This window comes from Apteryx rowi, unplaced genomic scaffold (assembly GCF_003343035.1).
Source record: "Apteryx rowi isolate R43461 unplaced genomic scaffold, aptRow1 scaffold_9, whole genome shotgun sequence".
NCBI lineage: Eukaryota > Metazoa > Chordata > Aves > Apterygiformes > Apterygidae > Apteryx > Apteryx rowi.
Genome location: NW_020451204.1, coordinates 1,839,010 through 1,858,813, shown reverse-complemented (window position 1 = coordinate 1,858,813; position 19,804 = coordinate 1,839,010). Strand labels below are relative to the sequence as shown.

General features: G+C 47.7%; 1 protein-coding gene across 1 annotated transcript in view; it reads right to left on the bottom strand.

Annotated features, from left to right (window-relative positions):
- Nucleotides 1-7,834, bottom strand: part of PLXNA4 (plexin A4) — a 438,326-nt gene extending 430,492 nt beyond the window's left edge. The window contains exon 1 of the mRNA XM_026091208.1: nucleotides 6,656-7,834. Within this exon, the coding sequence (XP_025946993.1) occupies nucleotides 6,656-7,834 (1,179 nt within the window). The remainder of the gene's footprint in view (nucleotides 1-6,655) is intronic.
- Nucleotides 7,835-19,804: the final 11,970 nt, after the last annotated feature.

The window sequence follows — 19,804 nt, the reverse complement described above, 5'->3', positions numbered from 1 at the left end:
ACCAAACACCTCTGGTCGCTTCCACCCCTGGCAATAACCACAGGAAACGCCGGCCACGTTGCTGGAGAGAGCTCCTTGCTCTGCTCTTGCCCGAGCTGCCCCGTGCAGCAAGGCAACAACATTTCTCCCCGATTAAGTGTCTTTCTCCTCAGAGCACCGTCAGTTTTGCAGGGGAGGCAACAGTCAGGCCTTCGAGAGACGGAGAAATCAGGAGCGAGAAGGTGGACGGGGGAAACTTGCAAATCGCGGAGCTGAGCGATGGACATCGCAGGCCAGCGCCTCACCCGCGTGTCCGCACTGCCCCTACAGCAAAGCCTCCGCTCCCCTCCGGCTCGCGGCATCGACGGAGGACGCCTGTCGTCTCTTATCAGAGCTGCTGGGCTCAGCCAGTCCCTCCGACAACACGCCCCGCACGCACGCACGCACGCACGCAGCGCCGTCCAGTGCAGACTGATGTGACCCACCGCACAAACACGGAGCTGGCAGTCACAAGCCCGCCTGCGCCGCCTCGCAGTCTCCAGCGAGCGTTCCCCGCGAGGCGCTGCCGCATTTCTGAGCCTGCCCGCTTCGCGCAGACGGCCCTGTGCCATGTTTCGGTTCCTGCTCCTGCTCGCGTCTTCAGAGCAAGAACAAGGAAAGCACCCTTAAAAGCTGGCCGGGAAGCGGTCCTCTAAGCTTCAAGGGTCCTGAAGGCAGATCTCCCAGGAGGGAGGAAATACGAGCTTCCAGTTTTGGACTAACTACGTCTTGTTTTTAGCCTGGCTAAGAGACACGGCGGAYGGTCAGACTCAGCTGACAGGCATGCCATCAAGAGGACGTAGCAGAGTAGCAACGAGGAAACCCAGGAGGACCTTCGGATCAACAACGTAGGCCTGTATAATTTGGACTGAAGGAGCACACGCAAAACTCTCATATGTGGTTTATCCAGCAGAGATGAACAAAAAAACCCTACCGTGCTGGCACGAGTGGCGTCGACCCTGCAGAGATTTACTTACGATAGCCCAGTGACACTACGAGGTCTAATGAAACCGATAGCTTGCTCCTGTGACTGTGAGTCATTCCCCAGGGAAAGAGGCAGGCTCACATACCCATCCGATCCAGGCTGGGAGAAACAGACAGGCGCTGGTGTGAAAAATGTCAAAGCAACAGTACCACGTGGACCTCCTTCCGTGTATTCCTTTTTTCAGGGGCTAAGAAAAAATAAATAACATTCTGTTTCACCCCAACCTTTCTCTTTTAAGGGAAAATGGTGGGGTAAATGACAGGTAGAGACAGCAATCCCTTTTTCTTTTTTATTTAATAGTAAAGCAACTTTTCTCCTAGCCCCCTGGAATAGCCCCCCCTTTCCAGCAACTCCAGGCCATGTTCTTCTTTTTAAAAAAGAATCTGTTTTGCTATCCCCCTTGCTAGAGAGGAACTCAACAGCAAGGATGCTATTCCCTCTTCCCGCAGCAGTTGGGACCTTTGGGCACAGCACCAGGATTCAGCAGCTGAGCTGCAAGTCACGTTTTACTGCGCTTTAGCAACCGTTCCTCTAAAACAGGGATAACACTGCTCCCCATCTCGGCATCTCAGAGGTGCTTGGTCAGACCTGTGTGTTTTTAACACCAGAAACGACAAATGCGAGCTGACGCACCCCTGGGAGGAAGAAGAAATTAAAGAAACAGGCAACCTCTAGCAAAATAGCTGCCACCCCATTGCCAGCAGCGTCAGGAGTCAAGTTGACTTTATCTTATACCATATACACTGTCCTCTGTCGCTGGAGCTAGGAATGTCCCGTCCTAGCCTGGTGGCATGAAGCAGGCTTGCACACCACGTGGCCCAAAGGCCGAGCAGCGCCCCTGCTCCATGAAGCATCTGAGATGGGCAGGAAGGTTGCAGGGAAAGCAAGAGGGAGCCCATGGGAGGAACAGACCTACAGAGGGGACGTAGGACTCACAGGAGTCTGGGCATTGCTAACTGCAGCAGCGCCTTGAAGCATCTTTTCAGAAGCAGCCTTCGTAGCCAAGTCGCTGATCAGCCAGCGACTCGCATCCCAAATACACCACCCCGCATGCCCTCCATTAGCAAAGTGTTGGGAAAATATTGCCCAGCTCTTTACACAAGGCCTTTTGTTGGCTGGTCAGCTTCAAAAACATTTCTTTTCTCCCCCAAGTGACAACGCTGCCATGAAAAACAGGAAGAGATTGAATACAGTAATTTGAACAGTCAAACTCCATTTCCTGCCAAAAGAAAAAGAAAATACCAGCAACAGGCAGAAGCCAGGCAATAGTTGGGGACAGACACTTTGATTATCTTGGACAGATATTTGCACTGTGTATCCGGTAAAAGCTACAGTGACGGAGGTGACACCTTTTCATTTCAGGGACTTGAGTTTGTTAGTCTGCAGTGTGGCAGGTGATGCTGTGAGTCAGATCAGGCTGATGAAGAGCCTGGGATCTCCCAGGATAACAGCCCTGGGCTGGAACCAGTTCCTAAGCTGACAGCTGGGATCACATGCTGGCAAGACATCGTATTTGGAGCTTCATTGTAAGCCAAGGCTCCAGCAAGGATCCACACCTCCCCAGTAGACCCTGGCACACTCAGTCTCCAACACCTTCCTCTTCTTCCTCCATCCTTGGATGTCCCACACAGCAGTTCAGCTGCCCATTCCCTGAAGCAGTGGGAAAGATTCCCTTGACTCAATGACTGAGTCTCCCTGTAGAGCAATTTTTAGTGGGTTTCAAAATGCACCTATTGTTAATCCTATTCCATACTACTAAAAATCAATCAGTGATCAAGTCCTGTACTGAAAAGGCCCATTTTCAGTTCCATCCTCCTCCCAGACTGGCTTTGTTTTTAAAAAAAAATCCAGCATTTCACAATGGTATCAAAAGTGCTTTTGGTTAATTACGAAGCTTGGGAAGCATGCTTGAATCACGGACTTCTTTTTCCAACATGAAGATTGTTTTCAGTTTTAAAACACCTTTTTTCCCCTTGAATGACCCTTCCTTCTGCAAACACCCTGCACTTCTGTACAGCCTTGCTCACTGTGCTGCACAGACTGATGCACAGCGCTGCACCACAGGAGCTGTCGCATTTCAGTGATGCGCAAAGCAGTTGCTAGATAGAGGAGGGGGATGAATGTGTTCTCTGTGGCTATGAAAGTAGTAATGGCTTCAATATCAGGAAAGGAGATTTAGATTAGACATAAGGAAAAGCTTCGTAGCAGCAAAGACAGATCATCTGGGAGAGAGAGGAATCTCTATCACCGGAGGTTAAGAACAGGTGAGACAAACATCTGTCAAGAATGCTATAAGTAAGGCAGAAGGGCAAACCAGATGACCTCATAAGGCTCTTTTTTCCCAGTCCCATTTTTCTCTGATTGTATGAATTTCTAAGCATTTGGGGTCAAGTATACCATTTAAATATAAGTTATTATCATGTATTTGCAAGGTACTGACAGAGAAGAAAACCAGAGAGGTATTACCTGGAACTATTCATCACCTGAGTGAATATCACCAATTTGGAAATCAGCTGCCCAGTCATAAAAATTGATCAGGTTTCCTTGATTTATGCTGAAGATTAACAGGACAGCTATAACACAGGGATGGAAGGGGGAACATGCATTGACAATATTCCATTCATCTACGGGCTTTCGTGTCTCCCAGTCTGAAAGCTCTGCTGTCGCACTGCTGAAACCCGCAGCCCCTGGTTTAGTTCCCACATATATGCGTTATCAGCATGCGAGAGGCACAGACTCGTTACACAGTTATGCTTCAGTCTTTTGCCATCACACCGGCTTTGCAAACCAGACCAGGGCAAGTCTCAAGGACATCCAATTCTGCAGGACATCTGGAGACCCAGCGTCTCCCACTACAGGTTGACCGTGAGACACAGTGCTTTCAGGCCAGCTCGCCGCCAGGTCCTACCTGACCTCAGCTGTCCCAGCTCCAGCTGCACCAGCAAAGCTGTCTGACCGGAGAAGCTGCAGACTCTGCGCTTTCCTGCTCCGGCCAAGTGCGCTGTGCGGCCACCTCCCTGCAATTATTTGTGTGCATATTGCAGGCTAGGAGAGCTGTGCCAAGAATGGTCCCCTAGAGACTTCATTTGCCCTGAAGTGGCCTTGAACAAGCATTACACCAAGGCAGAAACAGAAGCAGATTCACACACGACACTCTCTGAGTCAGTTATTGCCCTGCTAGAAAATATATGATGCCAAAAGCCAGACCTGACCATGCACCAGGATGCAAGGACAGTGTGGTGAGCCCTGCTCCAGAATCCATGGCCCTACAGTTAATATCACAAAGAAGGGCTGGAATATGTCTTCTAACAGTGTTTCTCTGCTATGCTTGATGGAGATTTCCCACCGCTTCTCTCTACCCATCTGCTCACTGCCAAGTGTATCAGCTCTGTCTGTTCACATGCAGGATTTCGGTTGCTGGAGGCAGGACAGCAAAGCTGAAGCCCAGTTCCAGCCTTGAGCACAGGCAGGCTAAGTCTCTATCTGCACTAGCACAGAAATATTTGACACCCACATAAACCAGCAAAAGTCACACTGGTGGCTTTGTAATCACTTTTATACCTGCTACAGGTGCATGCGCTGAAAGGGAGAGCAGCAATGCAATGGCAATCAGGACATCATCAAAGGAGACAAGGCCCTCACGGACAAGTATCCAGCCTCTAAAATACTTCATCAGCCACCAAATGTTTTCCAAGCTTGGTGGACATGTATCCAGCCTCTAAAATACTTCACCAACCACCAAATGTTTTCCAAGTTTAGTGGCTGGACTCTGCAAACCTTATAGCAGCCAAGTCAGTAATGCCTCATCCCTCAGGCAGCACAGCTGAATTCGGACAGGGCTTGCCAGCAGCTCTAAGTAAATTCAGTTTAAGGAAAGCACAGTCCACAGTTACATTTTTCAGACTTATGGGTTTTTTTCAGGGCTCTCCAGGCTCTTTCTCCAGCTGGGAAACATTAACATCTCTGCTTTACAGTGAAGAAATGCAGTCACAAAGATGATCTAGGGGTTTTCCCCCCTTGTGTCACCCAGACCCTCGTTCCTTGTCCTCTCCCCAACATCTGCAATCCTGTCCCTCCAAATCCTATCAGTCGTCTTCATCCAGGACTCACCAAAAGGGGCGCAAGAGAGCTGCTGGCCTTTTTGTTCCTGTCTAAAGCCACAGGAGCCAAGTGACTGACGGGCTCCAAACCTCCTGATTCAAGAGGTCCAATGTTAAAAGCATCAGTATGGAGCACAAGCAGAGTAGATCTGCAAATACATGGAGAGACTTAACAGCCCGAGAAAGTAACTCCAGTGGGAAACTCTCAGCTTAAATCTAAAGGCAGCTCTTTGAATGTGCAGAGGCCTTGAGGCGAAACAAAAAAAATCAAAGCCAGATTTGGGCACAGCCTGTCTCCCTGGGCAATACTCCACAGGGAGTTTTGCTACTGAGTCAGGTCTAGACAGAAGAGATCCCCCTGAAGGAAGGGCTTGAACCTCCCCATCGCCAGCGTGGGGCTGAGAGAGCAGCGTGAGCTCACACAATGCTGCTGAGGGCACAGGTGTAAAGGGGAATTAGGACAGAGTAAGTCAGGATCAGTCTCCCTGCAGTGAAGTTTCCCTCTGTGCTCTTCCTTGTCCAGCAAAGGAGCAGCAGCAGGGATCCCCCAGCAAAGGAGCCCTGAGTGCAAACAAAAGCTGGAGCAATCCCCTACCCCGAGTCCTGCCTCTGCCATGAGATTATGGGGCAGAAAAGCACTCTGGTGTTTCTCTGTATTCCCTTTGCTCAGACTTGAACTTGCCTCTCACTTGAAAGAGCTAATTAAGGATGGAAATCAAAGCCCAGAGAGGCGACTATTACAGCAGCCTGGGTGCAGTGCAGGCTGTAATGCTGATTTCTGTGCATTATATCAAGGGCAGCCCTATACCAGCTGGGCTGACGTGGATTTCTGCAAGGACACTTTACTGAATTGACAGAGTAAACTAAAACACTTTCTTAAGACCGTTTGTAGGTCAGGTAGACCAAGCTCTCCCCCAGTCTTGCCCTTAAATCTTGCAGCATTTAAACCTTGATTTGTAGTCAGGCCTTAATTTTTCAGTGCACAGACAGTGCAGAGCTGACTAGAAACAGCAAGACAAGGGACTTTGGTGGTTAATGACCAGTGCTTCTTAGCCCTAGAAGGAATGAAGCCCCAGCTTCACAAAGCTCCCTGAACAAATCCTACTCCAGCTCCAGCTCAGGGAGATAAAATTCCACCAGCAGACACAGAAACCAGCGCAAGGCGTTGACATTATCTAAATCCTATTTTGGTTAAGGTATGAGCCAACGCTTCAGAAGGAAGCATGATTTCACCCCGAATGAATTACATAGTGAAAAAGCAAAAGCAGGCCAATTCCTCCTAAAGATTGCAAGGCTCCTTGGCTTAATTCATTAGCAATCATAACATTCCTGGGAAGTCAGAAAGTGATACCTTCCTCTGCTCGTCCATGAGAAAACTGAGGCATGAACTGGTTAAATTAGGTCGTGTGGTGAGCTGGAGGCAGAACCAGGACTGAAATGAAGCAGGCTCAGTTCCTCGCTCCCTGCCCTAATCACTGAGCCATGCTCTAAGCTCTCCCACTCTACAAGCACATGAAGAAGTTAAGCTTGGGTGGTTAGACACTTGACTTACCGCACTGCTACAGGGAATGTCCTTGACTTTGAGCCAGGCCAGATCTAATGTCCCCTCACCCCTGTAGCAGGATTGCAGTCTGTCCTTGATGCGGTCGTTGATCTTTTTCAGGACAAAGATGCAAAGAGCAGACTCATCCAAGGACTTCATCTTCCTTTTCTGACCTTTGGAGAAGACTGTGAAGAGGATATCATCCTCAGGACTAACACCCAAAGACCTCGCTAAGATGGCTCCAGCCTTGGACAAGTAGGCTGCCTGAAGCAACCTGTACTCCACCCCATTCTTCTCACAGCCAATGGGCACCTCAACATAGGAGTTAAAGGCCGTGTCCTCCTTGCACAGCCGGACTAGCTTGGAGGTGTAAACCTGCTCCTTCGTGGTGGAACCAGGTGGTGAAATCATCTCAGGCTGCAGAGTTAGGAAATAGACAAAGTTACCACTGCTAAAGCCATAGATGTAGTAGATATCAAAGTCAGGGATGATGGTGAAGGTGTCCGAGGGGATCTTGATCATAGATGCCACAAACTCGTCATGGAAGACGTATGCAAACATCCCATCTGCCTCGGAGTTTTTGGTGAGCTTTCTGCTGGAAATAGTGGGGAAATACTCAGGTTTGCCATCCACAGCAGTGGCAATGAACAACTTGTCATCCATGTTGCTGTAAGAAACAATGACTCCAAAAACAGAGCCACTCTCGTTCACCCCAGAGAGGTAATGCTCCTTCTTGTGGAAGGGCTCTCCCAGCTTGAAGAGGTCATCCAACCTCAAGAGCTTACAGATGCCCTGGTAAAGGCTCCCACAGGCTATCAACCGATTTTCCTTGTAGTCTATGAGGAGCATTTTGTTGATGTTGTTAGTGGGCGTCAAAGGTTCATTGCAAGTTTGAACTATCCTAGGAGGATAACACTTGGGATTATCTTCATCAGGACCAGTCTGATGGGTCACCAGGACCTTCAAGTCACTGGAGAGTTTATAGATCCTGTTGACAGCTCCCAAGTAAATGTGCCCAGTTCTTTCATCAACCACCAAGTGATTAAAGGTCCCCTCTGCTTGGTCTCCAGTGAAAGTGATGAAGGGCCTCTTTGGGTGGATCGGCTGCTGCCTAGCAAGAGACGACACTGTGGCAGATAGCAGCAGGTGAGAAACCAGGCAAGTCCATTTCCACATGGCCGGTGACATGATTAGAAAAGTTTGTATTCCCAAGGGAACAAGGATTGAATGCTGTAAGTGTCTTCAAAACACCAATTCCCTGGCAGATTTTGTCCTACAAGCAAAGAGAAAAGAAAACAAAAGTACATTACTATGGAGTATTTTTTCCTCCTCCTTCCTTCACAACCATGCCATCATCTGAGCGTATTTAATTGCTAATCCTCCCTTTCTCGTCTCTGAGCTCTCTACTTAAAACCAGCACAAAGGCAACCCTCCTGAAAGAAAAGATGCTGGTAGAAAGAGCAGAAATCACATAGCAGAAAAATAAATCTGCACCCTTTTACCGTCCATTACACAAACATGTGCCCCATGGTGCAGCACACAAATCCACTGGATGCTAGATCTGTGCAGAAGGCTAATGGTAGAAACATCAAGCAATATTATTATTTGCACTACCAGCTTTGACCCAACCGTTTATTTGCTATCTAAGAAGACAGGACATGAGAAGGATTACTATTCTGCTCTTCTGGATGAGGGATTGAAGCCTGGAGAAGGTCAGGGACCTGCCTACAGGGAGAGGTCCAGATGGATACTGAGCTCTTTTGCAGCCCTCCAAGTTAGCCAGGAAGAAGCGAGCTTTGGTCTGAGCTTAATATCCTTTCAGGGAGATGTTGGTCCAGAATAGGCCTGTTTGAACAGGCTCTCTGTGGCTTCCAGATCAAAGCTGCTTCATGCCTGTCCAGCTTGGAGCACAGTGTGGTCTGCCAGCATGCAGAACCACATCTACAGTGAGCACAGTCAAGCAGAGGGAACTGAGCACCAGGTCCCACTCTCCCTTGGGCTCTTACCGCAAGGCTACCTTCTACTCACAGCACAGCCAAGAAGAAATCATCTAAAAGAGAGCTACAGTTCCACCGATGATCTCAGAGTGCTGAGGAGAAAGGGGTTGTATAACTATCAGCAATAATAAAGTCTAAAGAACCGTGAAGCAGGAAAACTAGCAGCCCAGCTTTGCTCCTTTGCATCGCAATTTTCAGTGCAGCCCGAGGCAAAAGGCACTGGTGTCCAGGGACCAGTGACACACTAGAGAGAGGGAAGGAGACTTCCTTGCACTCCTGAGTCCCTAAAGTCTCCTGTGTTTTAACCAGAGTGGTGGGAGTTACAAGGGGTTCAAACCACTTCTGTAATTTGGTAAGCACATCACCAAGCACCGTCTTTGCACCATGGAAATGCATTTTCCCATTCAACACATCCCTCTGCCTCCTGTTCCTCCTCCTCCTTTTCATGGCTGCTTCAGTATCAAGAGCAGCCTTGGCCCTTTTTGGCCCTGCGGAGCGTGTGGGAGATGGCGTCTTACTGCCTCAGGTCTCACCAGCAGAGCTCCCTGCTAAGCACTGGCTACACAACGGGCTGAGGCCTCTTCCCCTCTCCTCCCTGTTTAACATCTGGATCAGAATTTCACAGAACACCTCTTGCTTTTAAAAAAGACACAAGCCAAACTCTAGCTCCAAAGATCTTCGTGATTTGTATCCACTGCTTATGGGCTGGTGTCCTATCATCTCCCTCAAAGAGCGACTTTGCTGAAATCAAGGGTGTCACTAGATAAGCAAAGATGATGACAGCCAGCCCTTGTGCAGGGTAGGAGGCAGGTAGAAATCATTCTGTTTGCAAACCCCAGCAGGACGGGAGATGTGGCAGTGATACAGGTCTGGATTCACAGCTTTTTCCAGTCTGTGTAAGTCTTCTAACATCACTGGAACTGCAAAATTTACTTCAAGAAATATTAAAGCGAATAAATCCTGTCTTCTTTTGACCTGTATACTGATTAGATCTGGTAGTATAAAGGGTAAATCTGGGCTTATAGAGCATCCACTGCCAAAATATTTCAAAATTCTCACAGTAGCCAGAATTTCAAGGCAGTTGTGTGATCACCTTCACCTTCCACTGCCCTCCCTACCTCAGCAGCGCCGAGCATTTGATAGACAACAGCCAAAGGTCATTTTACATTTACTTTAGGCATGTTTATCCTGTCCCGCTTCTCCTTTCTGGTCAAACAAATATTTAATAAAATTAAGCTTACACTGCAGAGTTCGCAAGACTCTCTTGCCAGCAAGAGAGGATTCTCTGCAGGGATGCACAGGGCAGTCACGCAGGGCTTTTAATAACCTTTATTATGATGGATAGAGTGGCGACGGGATGAGCTCTCCCAGCACAACGATTCCTCTTTCAAAAGAGTCCATCCCTGAGAGAGTATCAGAAGAGAGAAGCTGGCCCTGTTTGAGTCCTGCTTTCAGAAACATCACGTGGCGACCCTGAACACCGGCTCCCGTCACTTATAAGTTACGATCCATGTTTCTAACAGACACTGGTTTGATCAGGCACCAGACAGACCTAGGAAGAAATTATTCTTTTAAACTACTAAGATATCTATTTTACCCGTATATTTTACTATATTTTGCTCCTCTTAGCCCTGCAGAGTCAGCACAGCTGCAGGACAAGGAAATGGGAACTGCCATGACCCATAAACTGAAGAGCGAACTAAAAGTCCCTGTTCTGCAACAGGAGCCATCTGCCCAGAGGTCATTACAGAGGCTGGGACTTGAGTTGCAACAACAAAAGAAAATCTGCCCATTAAAATAAGTGTCCGGCACAGCGTAAAAGGAGATACGCTCCAGCCACGAAATCTTTGAGGCTGAAGCAGGTGAGAAACCTGACTGGCTTTGAGATACAAAGGTGAGTCTCTCCCACATTTAAGGGTGGGGGGTGGGAGGAGAACCTTTCTCCTTGCAAAGCCAGTAAATTTGATCTGGAAACTGAAGAGACTCTGGAGAGGCTAGGTAAGGCGTCACTTTTGCAGCAGACGAGGGCACTTCAGATATAGTGAACTTCATGGGGGAAGATCTTCATCTGCAGAGGGAAGAGCCTCGACAGTCTGCCAGTGCTGGCAGCCATTGGGCAAGCACAGGAACAGCCTCTCACCAGACTTTTGGGGCAAAGCTGGGAAATTGGGAGCCTGGGGTTATCTTGCTGTCTTCCAGCAGCCGGCTGAGCAACCCTGGGAGAGGGATTTTTCTCTCTGTGAGCTGCTGGCACTCAACCTTTCCTTTTCATCTGTCTGCTCATGTTGTTTGCCCTGCGCCCTCCATCCTGGAGCCACAGTCACTGCTGGAGCCTCTAAGGGCTATAATTTGCAATTGGGTTAATTGATAAATAACAGCAGAGGGCAGAGGCAAGGAGGACTGGTTGTTTAGCTTGCGGGATAAAGCAGGGTTTGTACTACCCCTCAGAGGATGCACCAGGCAGGACTTATGCATATCTTTTCATTGCCCACATCTGGACAGGGGAAAATTATAGCAGCTGGGAAGGCAAATAACATGGTGCCAAACATACCCCGTCTCTTGGACTGCTTGGCCTGCAAGAGACTAATTATAAAAAAAAAAGCACAAATAAACAAAAGGCCTCACTGAGCAGACAGTGAGGTCTGGAGTTAGGCTTTGATCTGGGTATTTCTAAAATAAACCCAAACTGGCTTCCCACAATGACCAGGTTCACCTTCCATTTCCCCCAAGATGTAGCCAGCAGTGATATCTGACCCAGCATGCAGGACTCCCGTGCGAGACCAGACTGTCCCCTTGAATGGCTCTACGTGGCTCCTGCCCTCAACAGCCTCTTCACAAATGTGCCCAAGATACCCAAGGAGGTCACGCAGGTTCCACAGCCCCAGAGATCAGTAAGGGAAGATCTTTTGGTGGAACCCAACCCTCCCTTTTCTCCCTTACTCAAACAGCTGCCCCTCTGCTCTGCTGGATTCCTTACACACAGCAGCTGTGCTGAGAGGACCCTACAGGTCATAAGGATGCTCTAAATGCATCACCTCCAGGCTGAATCTCCTGGTTGAGTTTCTTATCTCCTTGAAGCATGAAAGAGCAGAGATCCTGCTACCTCTTTCTCTGACCACAGTTCAAGCAGTGATGCTACACAACCTTCATGACATCCAGAGGTCCCAAAGGAAGATATCATTCTTCCTCCAAAAGAAAAGCTACGCCAGATCTGAACCTCCACAGGGCATGAAAATGGAGCAGAGGAAGACCTCTCCCAAAGCCATCTGGTTCATACAAGACTCTATCCAGGGGATAGTCCATCTCTGTCCACAGTCAGCACCGGGTATGTCAGAGGAAGGTCTCAGAGTCATCTCCCACATAAGATCTTGCTCCACACTCTTGCCTTTAGACCTAGGATCGCTAGTCTATAGCTTGCAAATAACATATTCCCCATAAGAACCTTTGAATTCACACAGTTCAGGTTAAGGACTAGTTTCCACCTCAAGGACAGTAAGTTATGATACTACTTTACAGTGTAGTTACTTGTTTACTGTTGTCAACCATTTCCAAAAAGATTGAAGACCACCGAGGTAGAGGATGCAGCGTGGTCCTGCTTTGAGCTCTCCCGGGAACAGTCCAAGACTGCAAAACTTGCAACCCTCTGGTCAGGAGAAGGGGCCCTGGACAAGAAAAGTGCAAATGCGCACAAATTCAAGAGGAAGAAATTTTCCAAGCTCCTTTTAACTCATCTGGTGCCTGTGTTACTAGATGGAAAAGTCAGAGTGTGCTGAATCCATCCTCACAACCCAGGAAGCTTCAAGGGGAAAAGGTAAAGACGGATGCTTTATGTCTGAGGAAGCACATTGAAGCCCCTGAAAGGAACATGTCCTAGGGTGAGCATGAGAGACGACAGCATCTCCCTATTTGGCTGTCTCACGTGCACACAGCCCTCCTTCCATGAAAGGTGGCAGACAGGTTTGAATCAGCAGATCCCCTGTGATAGCCACGTTCAGCAGCAGGGACACTGCAAGGTCAGCAGCAAGACTTCAGGGCCTCACCAGAGCAGTCAGGCATGAGAGCCTGACTGGAAAGAGCCAAGGAAGCAAAACCCACCCAGCGGCCTGCTGCAGCCAGGAGCTCAGAGCAAAAACACCAGTTAAAATCTACAGCAGGACCGAAACGTGCCCAAAGCCAGCACTGCAGGAGGGAATCACATCCAACTGCCTCCTCCTACATGGTGGGTCAGCCACAACCCCGGGGTCCTGGTCGATGGTGGGATGGGCTCAGATGGCCCCCGGTGTGCTCTCCACTGGGCAGCACCTGGCTGGGAAGACACCTGCTCGTGCCCAGGGCTACCAGGGAATGCCCGCCGCACGGGCTCAGCAGCTAATGAAGCCCAGTGTTAATCTGGCAGCGCACTCCTCTGTTTACTTTTGCTCCGCTCAGGCACAGCTATTCATTTCCTGGGACACGGGAGGCCGTGCACAGATGCTGACTAGGCAGACTCCCAGCAACGGAGCCACGGCACAGCAATTCAGCACCAAGTGCAGCTACACAATCCCTTTAATCTCAGCTAAAGATTTTTCCTGGCTTCCTTTAATAAACCCTGATTACCATGGATAGAAGCTTTTCTTTGGGAGCTGACACAGAGAGAAAACTCATATGGAGACATTGTCGACAACTCCCTCAACAAAGACCAGCTTCTAACTTCAGCTAAAGCCTTTCTCCCCGAACTTACAACCTGCCCAATGCCTGACGGAAATTGAAGGCAAGTCTCTCTTTGAAGACATCCCGATTCAGAGCATCTTTTCTTTGGAGCTCGCCACAATGAACAGACTCCAGCAAAAGCTGCGGCTTGTCCCAAATAGAGAGATTAATTTCAGCAATGGGTTGTTTGCAAGGCACTTAAGCTCCAGCGAAACAGCACAATTTATACCCATCACACAGATTATTTTATTCAAGTACTCAGATGGTGCCCATCATCTTGGTACCTGCACATCCTCCTGAAGCACATTAAGTGATGGGATTAACATTTGCCACGAGTGGGACCTCTCTTCCTTCTTTCATGATCCCCTGTATGAGAAAACTGCATGCGGGTATTTTTTTCTCCCTGTATTTCAGACTGAGTTATCCAGTTCTTCTAACAGCAAAAGCAGGTCAGAGCTGTGCTCCTTTCTGCTTGGAAGGGAGAGCAGAGAGGCTTGTAATGTTTTCTGAGGTCTTCCAGGAATTTGCTCCACAGAGACTCGAGTGAAAAACATAGATATTCAATGCCACAAAACAAGAATGGAGTTTTGAGTGGTCATGGAAATAACCTACAAATCCAGAGACCGAGGTTAAATTCTCTTTTCTGGAGCAGACTCTGTGTGTGTCTCCATGGGTGAGTTCCAATATCCACAACACAGGTAACAGTATTTTGCTGTCTCCTCGAAGTATTCTGAGGATAAACCTCTTAAAATTATTCCTTATCCCAATACCTGGGGCGATATAGACCTCCAGAAAACAGACTATTAAGCAAAAGCACACAAAGTCATTAAGTTTAACCAAACTATGTCACAATAGTGCCCAACACTGCTGACTGACTGGCACTCCTACTTTGAGTGGGAAAAATACAGATTGATAAGCTGACCTCTGCATTAAAGTCTCATTCTTTTCCCCCCAAGGAAGCCACCATACACTCCTGAGGCTCCATTCTCCCACTGTGTAGCGGTACGCTGCTGTGTTTAATTGAGACGCAAATCTCACGGGGAGGGCACGGCAGAGAAATTAAAAGGCACTTTATGGTTTAGGAGACCCTGATCGAATTGGGACTTTAGACGCCAACAGGAATAAGCATTCCTCCTCCCCCTAAAGGGATGAATACTGAAAAGAACATGAACTGGGTTTAATCCCAGCAAGTGTTCCCAGCTGGTAATTCAGTTATAGCGTTTTAGAACAGCCTTGAGGAAAATGGTTTTTCCTTCATTGCAGAAGTCAAGGCTACTCTTGCAACTTCCCTTCCAGGTATAAGGGCCTCTGACGAGTACCCAAATCAAGCATTTAAATTTTCTGGATCTGTCCCATTACTGAAGTGAGCCCTAAAACACCACTCTGATCCCCACACAGTAAGGAAGAGCCTCTGACCTCAGGTTTCTCCATGAGTCAGCAGGCAGCTATTTTCATGCTGGCTCAGGCTATACAACATGGTTTATGTTGCATTGAATGCCAGTGGGTGGATGATTCCCTCTGCTTTGCAGTCTTCAGAAGATCTGTGAGACACAAGTCCTCTATCTCATGCTGAAGTCTTGTGATTAGCAATGTATAAATCCACAAAAAGTCACATCCGATAAGATAGAGACCATACTTCATCTGTTTCCCGAAAGCCTGGTGCAGAGAGTAACTCAACATTCACAGTGACTTTACAGTCTCTTGCTATTTCTTCCAAAAGACCTATATAAGGCACCAGTAAGGATAAAACTGGGACTTAAAAACAAAACCTTTAGACCTTGATCCACTGGTTGTTGGAGCACTGAGATCTATACTTGGACCTGGGGAAACCACTTTCAAAGAAGCCCCTGTCTTCAAGGTCTGAGACTTCACTGCATATTCAAAAGGCAGCTGGAGCAAAGCAGCCTGAAAGAGGCACGGATAGGCCAGGGTGCAAGYACCAGGACTGGGAAAATCAAAGATGGTACCACCGTGAGGAATAAGGGGTACCAAAGTTTGGAAGAAAGCTTAGCAACTGTTAGCAATATTTTTATGGTGACTACTATACTGGAGATTAAGAAGAAAGAAGTATGCATCTTTTTGTTTCATTTACTCTGCACATGCTAATTATGACCAAGGCTAGGGACTGAGTGCACAAACACTCGTGGGTGGGTCTTTGTGCACCCATGAATCTCCCAGGCCCTCACATGCTATTTCTTTTATCACTCTGCTTTTCATGTGCCAGCTCTTTCACCAACCAGGTGCTGTCTTTCAGCCCCTAAGCAGTTCATATGTGGGACGGTCATTTCTCTGTATCACCCAGGGCAATTAAGTCCCATTCTTGTTAGCATATAACTTGCAAGTGTTAAGTAAAAGTAGTCTGTTTCTGCTATTTCTGTGACTCTGTGGTCTTGAAAAAAAGGTCTTTAAGAGATCTCAAAAGGCTGTCTCATCCATAGTTCTGCTTCAAAGTATACCAGATCCAAATTCCAGGCATCTTCTGCAGGTATGAAATTGCTTCAAAGAGAGAACTTTTCTGTTCAAATGAAAAAATAAAGCACAATATTTTGAACGATAATCTACTGCAGGTTTTACTTGTCCACAGAGACCTTTCCCTTACAAACACAATAAAAACTACTTTAAAATGGTGTATAAAATTTAACTAAACTAACTTAAAAGTACTTTTCGTCGAGTTCTAAATAAAGTGGGGCTCACTGCAGCTGCTGTGTTCAGAGAGAACCCCTGCGAGTAAACCAAGATAGCCCAAACGAGAGATGTTCTCTTCAGAGGACTTCCCCTTAGAGCTCTTTGGCTAAAATCCCCACTTGACTCGGAGTTTTTGACAGTCGGGCTGAAGGACGGCTCAGATGCCACCCGATCCAAAAGGAGAACGAGGCGACAGGACTCTGATGGAGAGCCCAAAGCGCACGCTAGCAGAGGCATCCTGCTGCGAAACAATTTCAAGCCCAGCAGCAGCAAGGGGGACTGACGGTGCTTGTTCTGCTGATAGCCATAATGAGGCAGTGTGGGCACAACCCTGATAAGCAGGGGCTTTGTGAGCATTTCAGGGGGGGAAAAAGGCAGTCTGATGTCTATACCTTACGTCAGCACCACCACAGTCCTGTGATGCCCCATTTTATAAGCTGTGATGAGGATGTGGGAAGAGAGCAACAAGCACTTTCAGCAGAGTCAGTGGCACAGCTTGAACTCCCCCTCCTCTTTCCAAAAAAATACGTAAATAAACTATTACCAGTTTGCTACTAGTTTTCTCTTCCAGTGACTTTGTCACCCCAAGGCAAAGGACAAGCCTAGCTATCTGCCAATCCATACAAAGGCCAATGGGAAGTTATTCTTAGAGACCTGCCCGGCTGTTGCTGTAGCATAACTAGCTCCAAATCATACTTGACAGTCTCAAGATACTGCTGAGCCAGAGAGGACAGATATGGCTAGGGTCAGATATAGACAAGAGACAGAGTCGTGATAATATAGACAAAAGATAATCACATGCTATATTTGTTAACAAAAAGATTATAAGAGAGCTGATATGTTGTATACACAAATACAGGCTTCATTTGTAAGGAGATGAGCAAATCTATTCTGTACAGCCTACAGACAGCCTTTTTTTTTTTTTTTTGCATGGAATTGTGCAATTCCTGTACACCCTGTGCAGGCCAGTGTGTGCATGCATAATTGTGCAGGGTAGTAGTAGCAACACCTATAGCTCAGGTTGCCTGACATGTTCTATTCTAAGACTGGGTTTTAAGGTCCTCATTACTTTGACAAACCTTAACTACTCAGGAGACAATTTTCCCAACTCGGTGTCTGCCTCAGGCTAACATCTCTGTAAAAAGTTGCATTCAGAATGGCTTGGACAATTCTGAGAACTAAATTAGGAGAAAAGGAGTTTTTGTGGGTTCTTAATTTTTCCTGTGTTTGACCTTGGTAATATTCTTTCCACCATCTCACTGGAAAACTTCTGTGCACTGGAGCAGGCATTAAAAATTGGGAGYGTCCTCTCCTGCTGTCATGGAGATCTTCTGGTCTTCCCTGAAAGTCTACCCAAATTTGACCAAGTTACAGCATCTAATAATCACATTCCATACACGGCGTGTAAAGGTTTTGACTTTTCCACTGCTCCCAGGATGGATTAGACAGAGCTTGAGCTATTGCCACAGATACAATTTGGGAAAGGGGATATGAGCAGAGACTGGGACATGTGGAAAGATTGCAGAACTGAAACATCCCCTCCTCCTGAGTGGGGCATGGATCCCATAGCTCCTGAGTCTTCAGATTCCCCTAGGATGGGTCTCCTCCAGCTGGTGACACATGTGGAGGACAAATCAGTTCCATGAAATTAAAATTCTGGGGAGAAGTTTCCAATGCTGTCTTTCTCAAGGTCTTGGAAAATGTTTATCAAAATGAAAGGTGCAACTAYAGAAAGAAAAGGGCAAAAAAAAAAAAAGTAATTGCTTAACTGTATAAAGGGACAAATGATATTCCATAACATCAAACACAGGCTGCCTAGGCAACGTTATCCAACATATTTCCTAACCCTTCTATGTGCATTGAGAAGACATTGCAGAAGGTCTCCCTGAACAAAGGACAATACTATGCCCTTGCAATTCCTTCTCAAGAACAATATTTAATGCCAAGCCTAGAGTTAGTTATCCATTTATAAGACAACAGAATCAGAAGCAGCGGCCCTCATTTAGGGAGTGTACATATGTGTATATAGATTAAAACCRCACAGACGACTTGGGAGGCTCAGATGGCACCGAGCCTGATGGTATGATGCCACTGTTATTTCACTGTCCTGCCACAGTCCACACCAGCACTTCACACCTCGTCCTGAAGCATCCATCCAGCTCCCCGGTAAAATAGCACATCTGCTGCTTGCAAGGGCAGCCAGAGGCTCTAGTCAAAACACTCCCGCTAAGAGCCAGTCCCCACCTCCGGAAAGTTTCGGGCTAAAAACACCCCGGGGAGACAGAGGCTCAGAGAGGTGAAGAGACTTGGCCAAGGTCCCGCAGAGTCAGCATGGCAGAGCCACAAACACAGCCCACGAACTGGATGCCCAGGGCAGTGCCACGGCGACAAGACCAGCTGTTCTGCAGAGCCAAGCGCACAGCACCAGGAGAACCTCCTCTACAGCTGATTTTCGTTGTTAGAGTCTCCTTCGGTGCAGTGTTTTAGGAGCACACACATCCCCTAACGGCTCCAGAGCTGTAAATTCCCATCGGTCTTAACTCATCCACTCCATGAGCACTTGCCAGCATCAGCAGAATAGGTGCATTATACGCTTGAGTGTCATTGTTGGAGCTACTTTAAACTGTTCAGCGGTCACCGTATTCAGCTGTGCATCTGCATGGAAGCGTCCAGGGCATCCCGAAATGACAYGAAGCAGAGTCCTGCTGCTGTCATCCAGTGCAGGGCCAGGGGAGGGGGGAGAAAGGGAGGAGCTGTCTCCTCCAACTCCTCTGCTGCTAAAGCTTTCTGTAATTTAAATGTGCATTTCCCCACACAAACAAACACTGAAAGGAGACGCTTTTAGGCTGCCATCAACAACGGCACTTTCTAGACAGCTTGCAAGCACATCTGTAAAAGGCAAATTCTCTCTCTCTCCTTTCATAAACATCTTCCCTAGGCCAGACACTCAGACGTAAATGGAAGCTGCAGGTGCACTGCACTTTGCAGGATCTGACCCCTTGCTTGCACAAACAAATGCCTGGTCCTATCAACAAATCATCCTAGAGCAGCCACAAGGAGAGTGATGCAATTGTTTTAGCTATTTGCACAGCCTCATAATTGCAGATCCATCACCACAAAACATTAGCTGGGTTAGGATAGGTGTTACAGAGAAAACCCAGCACCAGAAACAAGCATCTGAGTCCTTTCAGTCTGCAAARGAACAGATAGTTTATGGGTTTGCAATAACCTGTGGTTTCAAATCTGGGTCATACTACCCAGAAGAAAGTTGCTTATTTGCTCAGTCAGCTGCAAGCAAAATGTCACCCCAAACTCTAATTTAATCCAGATCCAAACACCATCTGCTTTGTTCATCTCTCTTCACACACAGTCRAAAGGCACCTGTGTCTCAGGCGAGGGGCATTTTCAACACGGGGGCGTGGGAATGTCATTTCTGCTCATGAAGTCCCGCTCATTAGAAATGGGAGCCTTGATAGYACAGGGTGCAAGACCTGAAGAAATACCCCAAAGCAGATGCACAGATGCGGAAAGGCTAAGATCCGCCAGGGACTGTTTTTCACATGCCCTCTGCTCCCCGTGGGCCATTGCAGCGGGCAAACCTGCACCCGTTTTCCTCCTGCTTCCCTCTCTCTGCTCATGCCGCTTTCCAAAACAGAGTTTGTCGCTCTCTTCCCCGACTCCGCCGGCTATTTGGAAAGCAGTYCAGAGCACTAGAGGCTTCCTAAATACCATGAGAAGCATGCAAACCCATGCCCATATGCCGTCAGAACTGCTTCAGCTGGAGTAA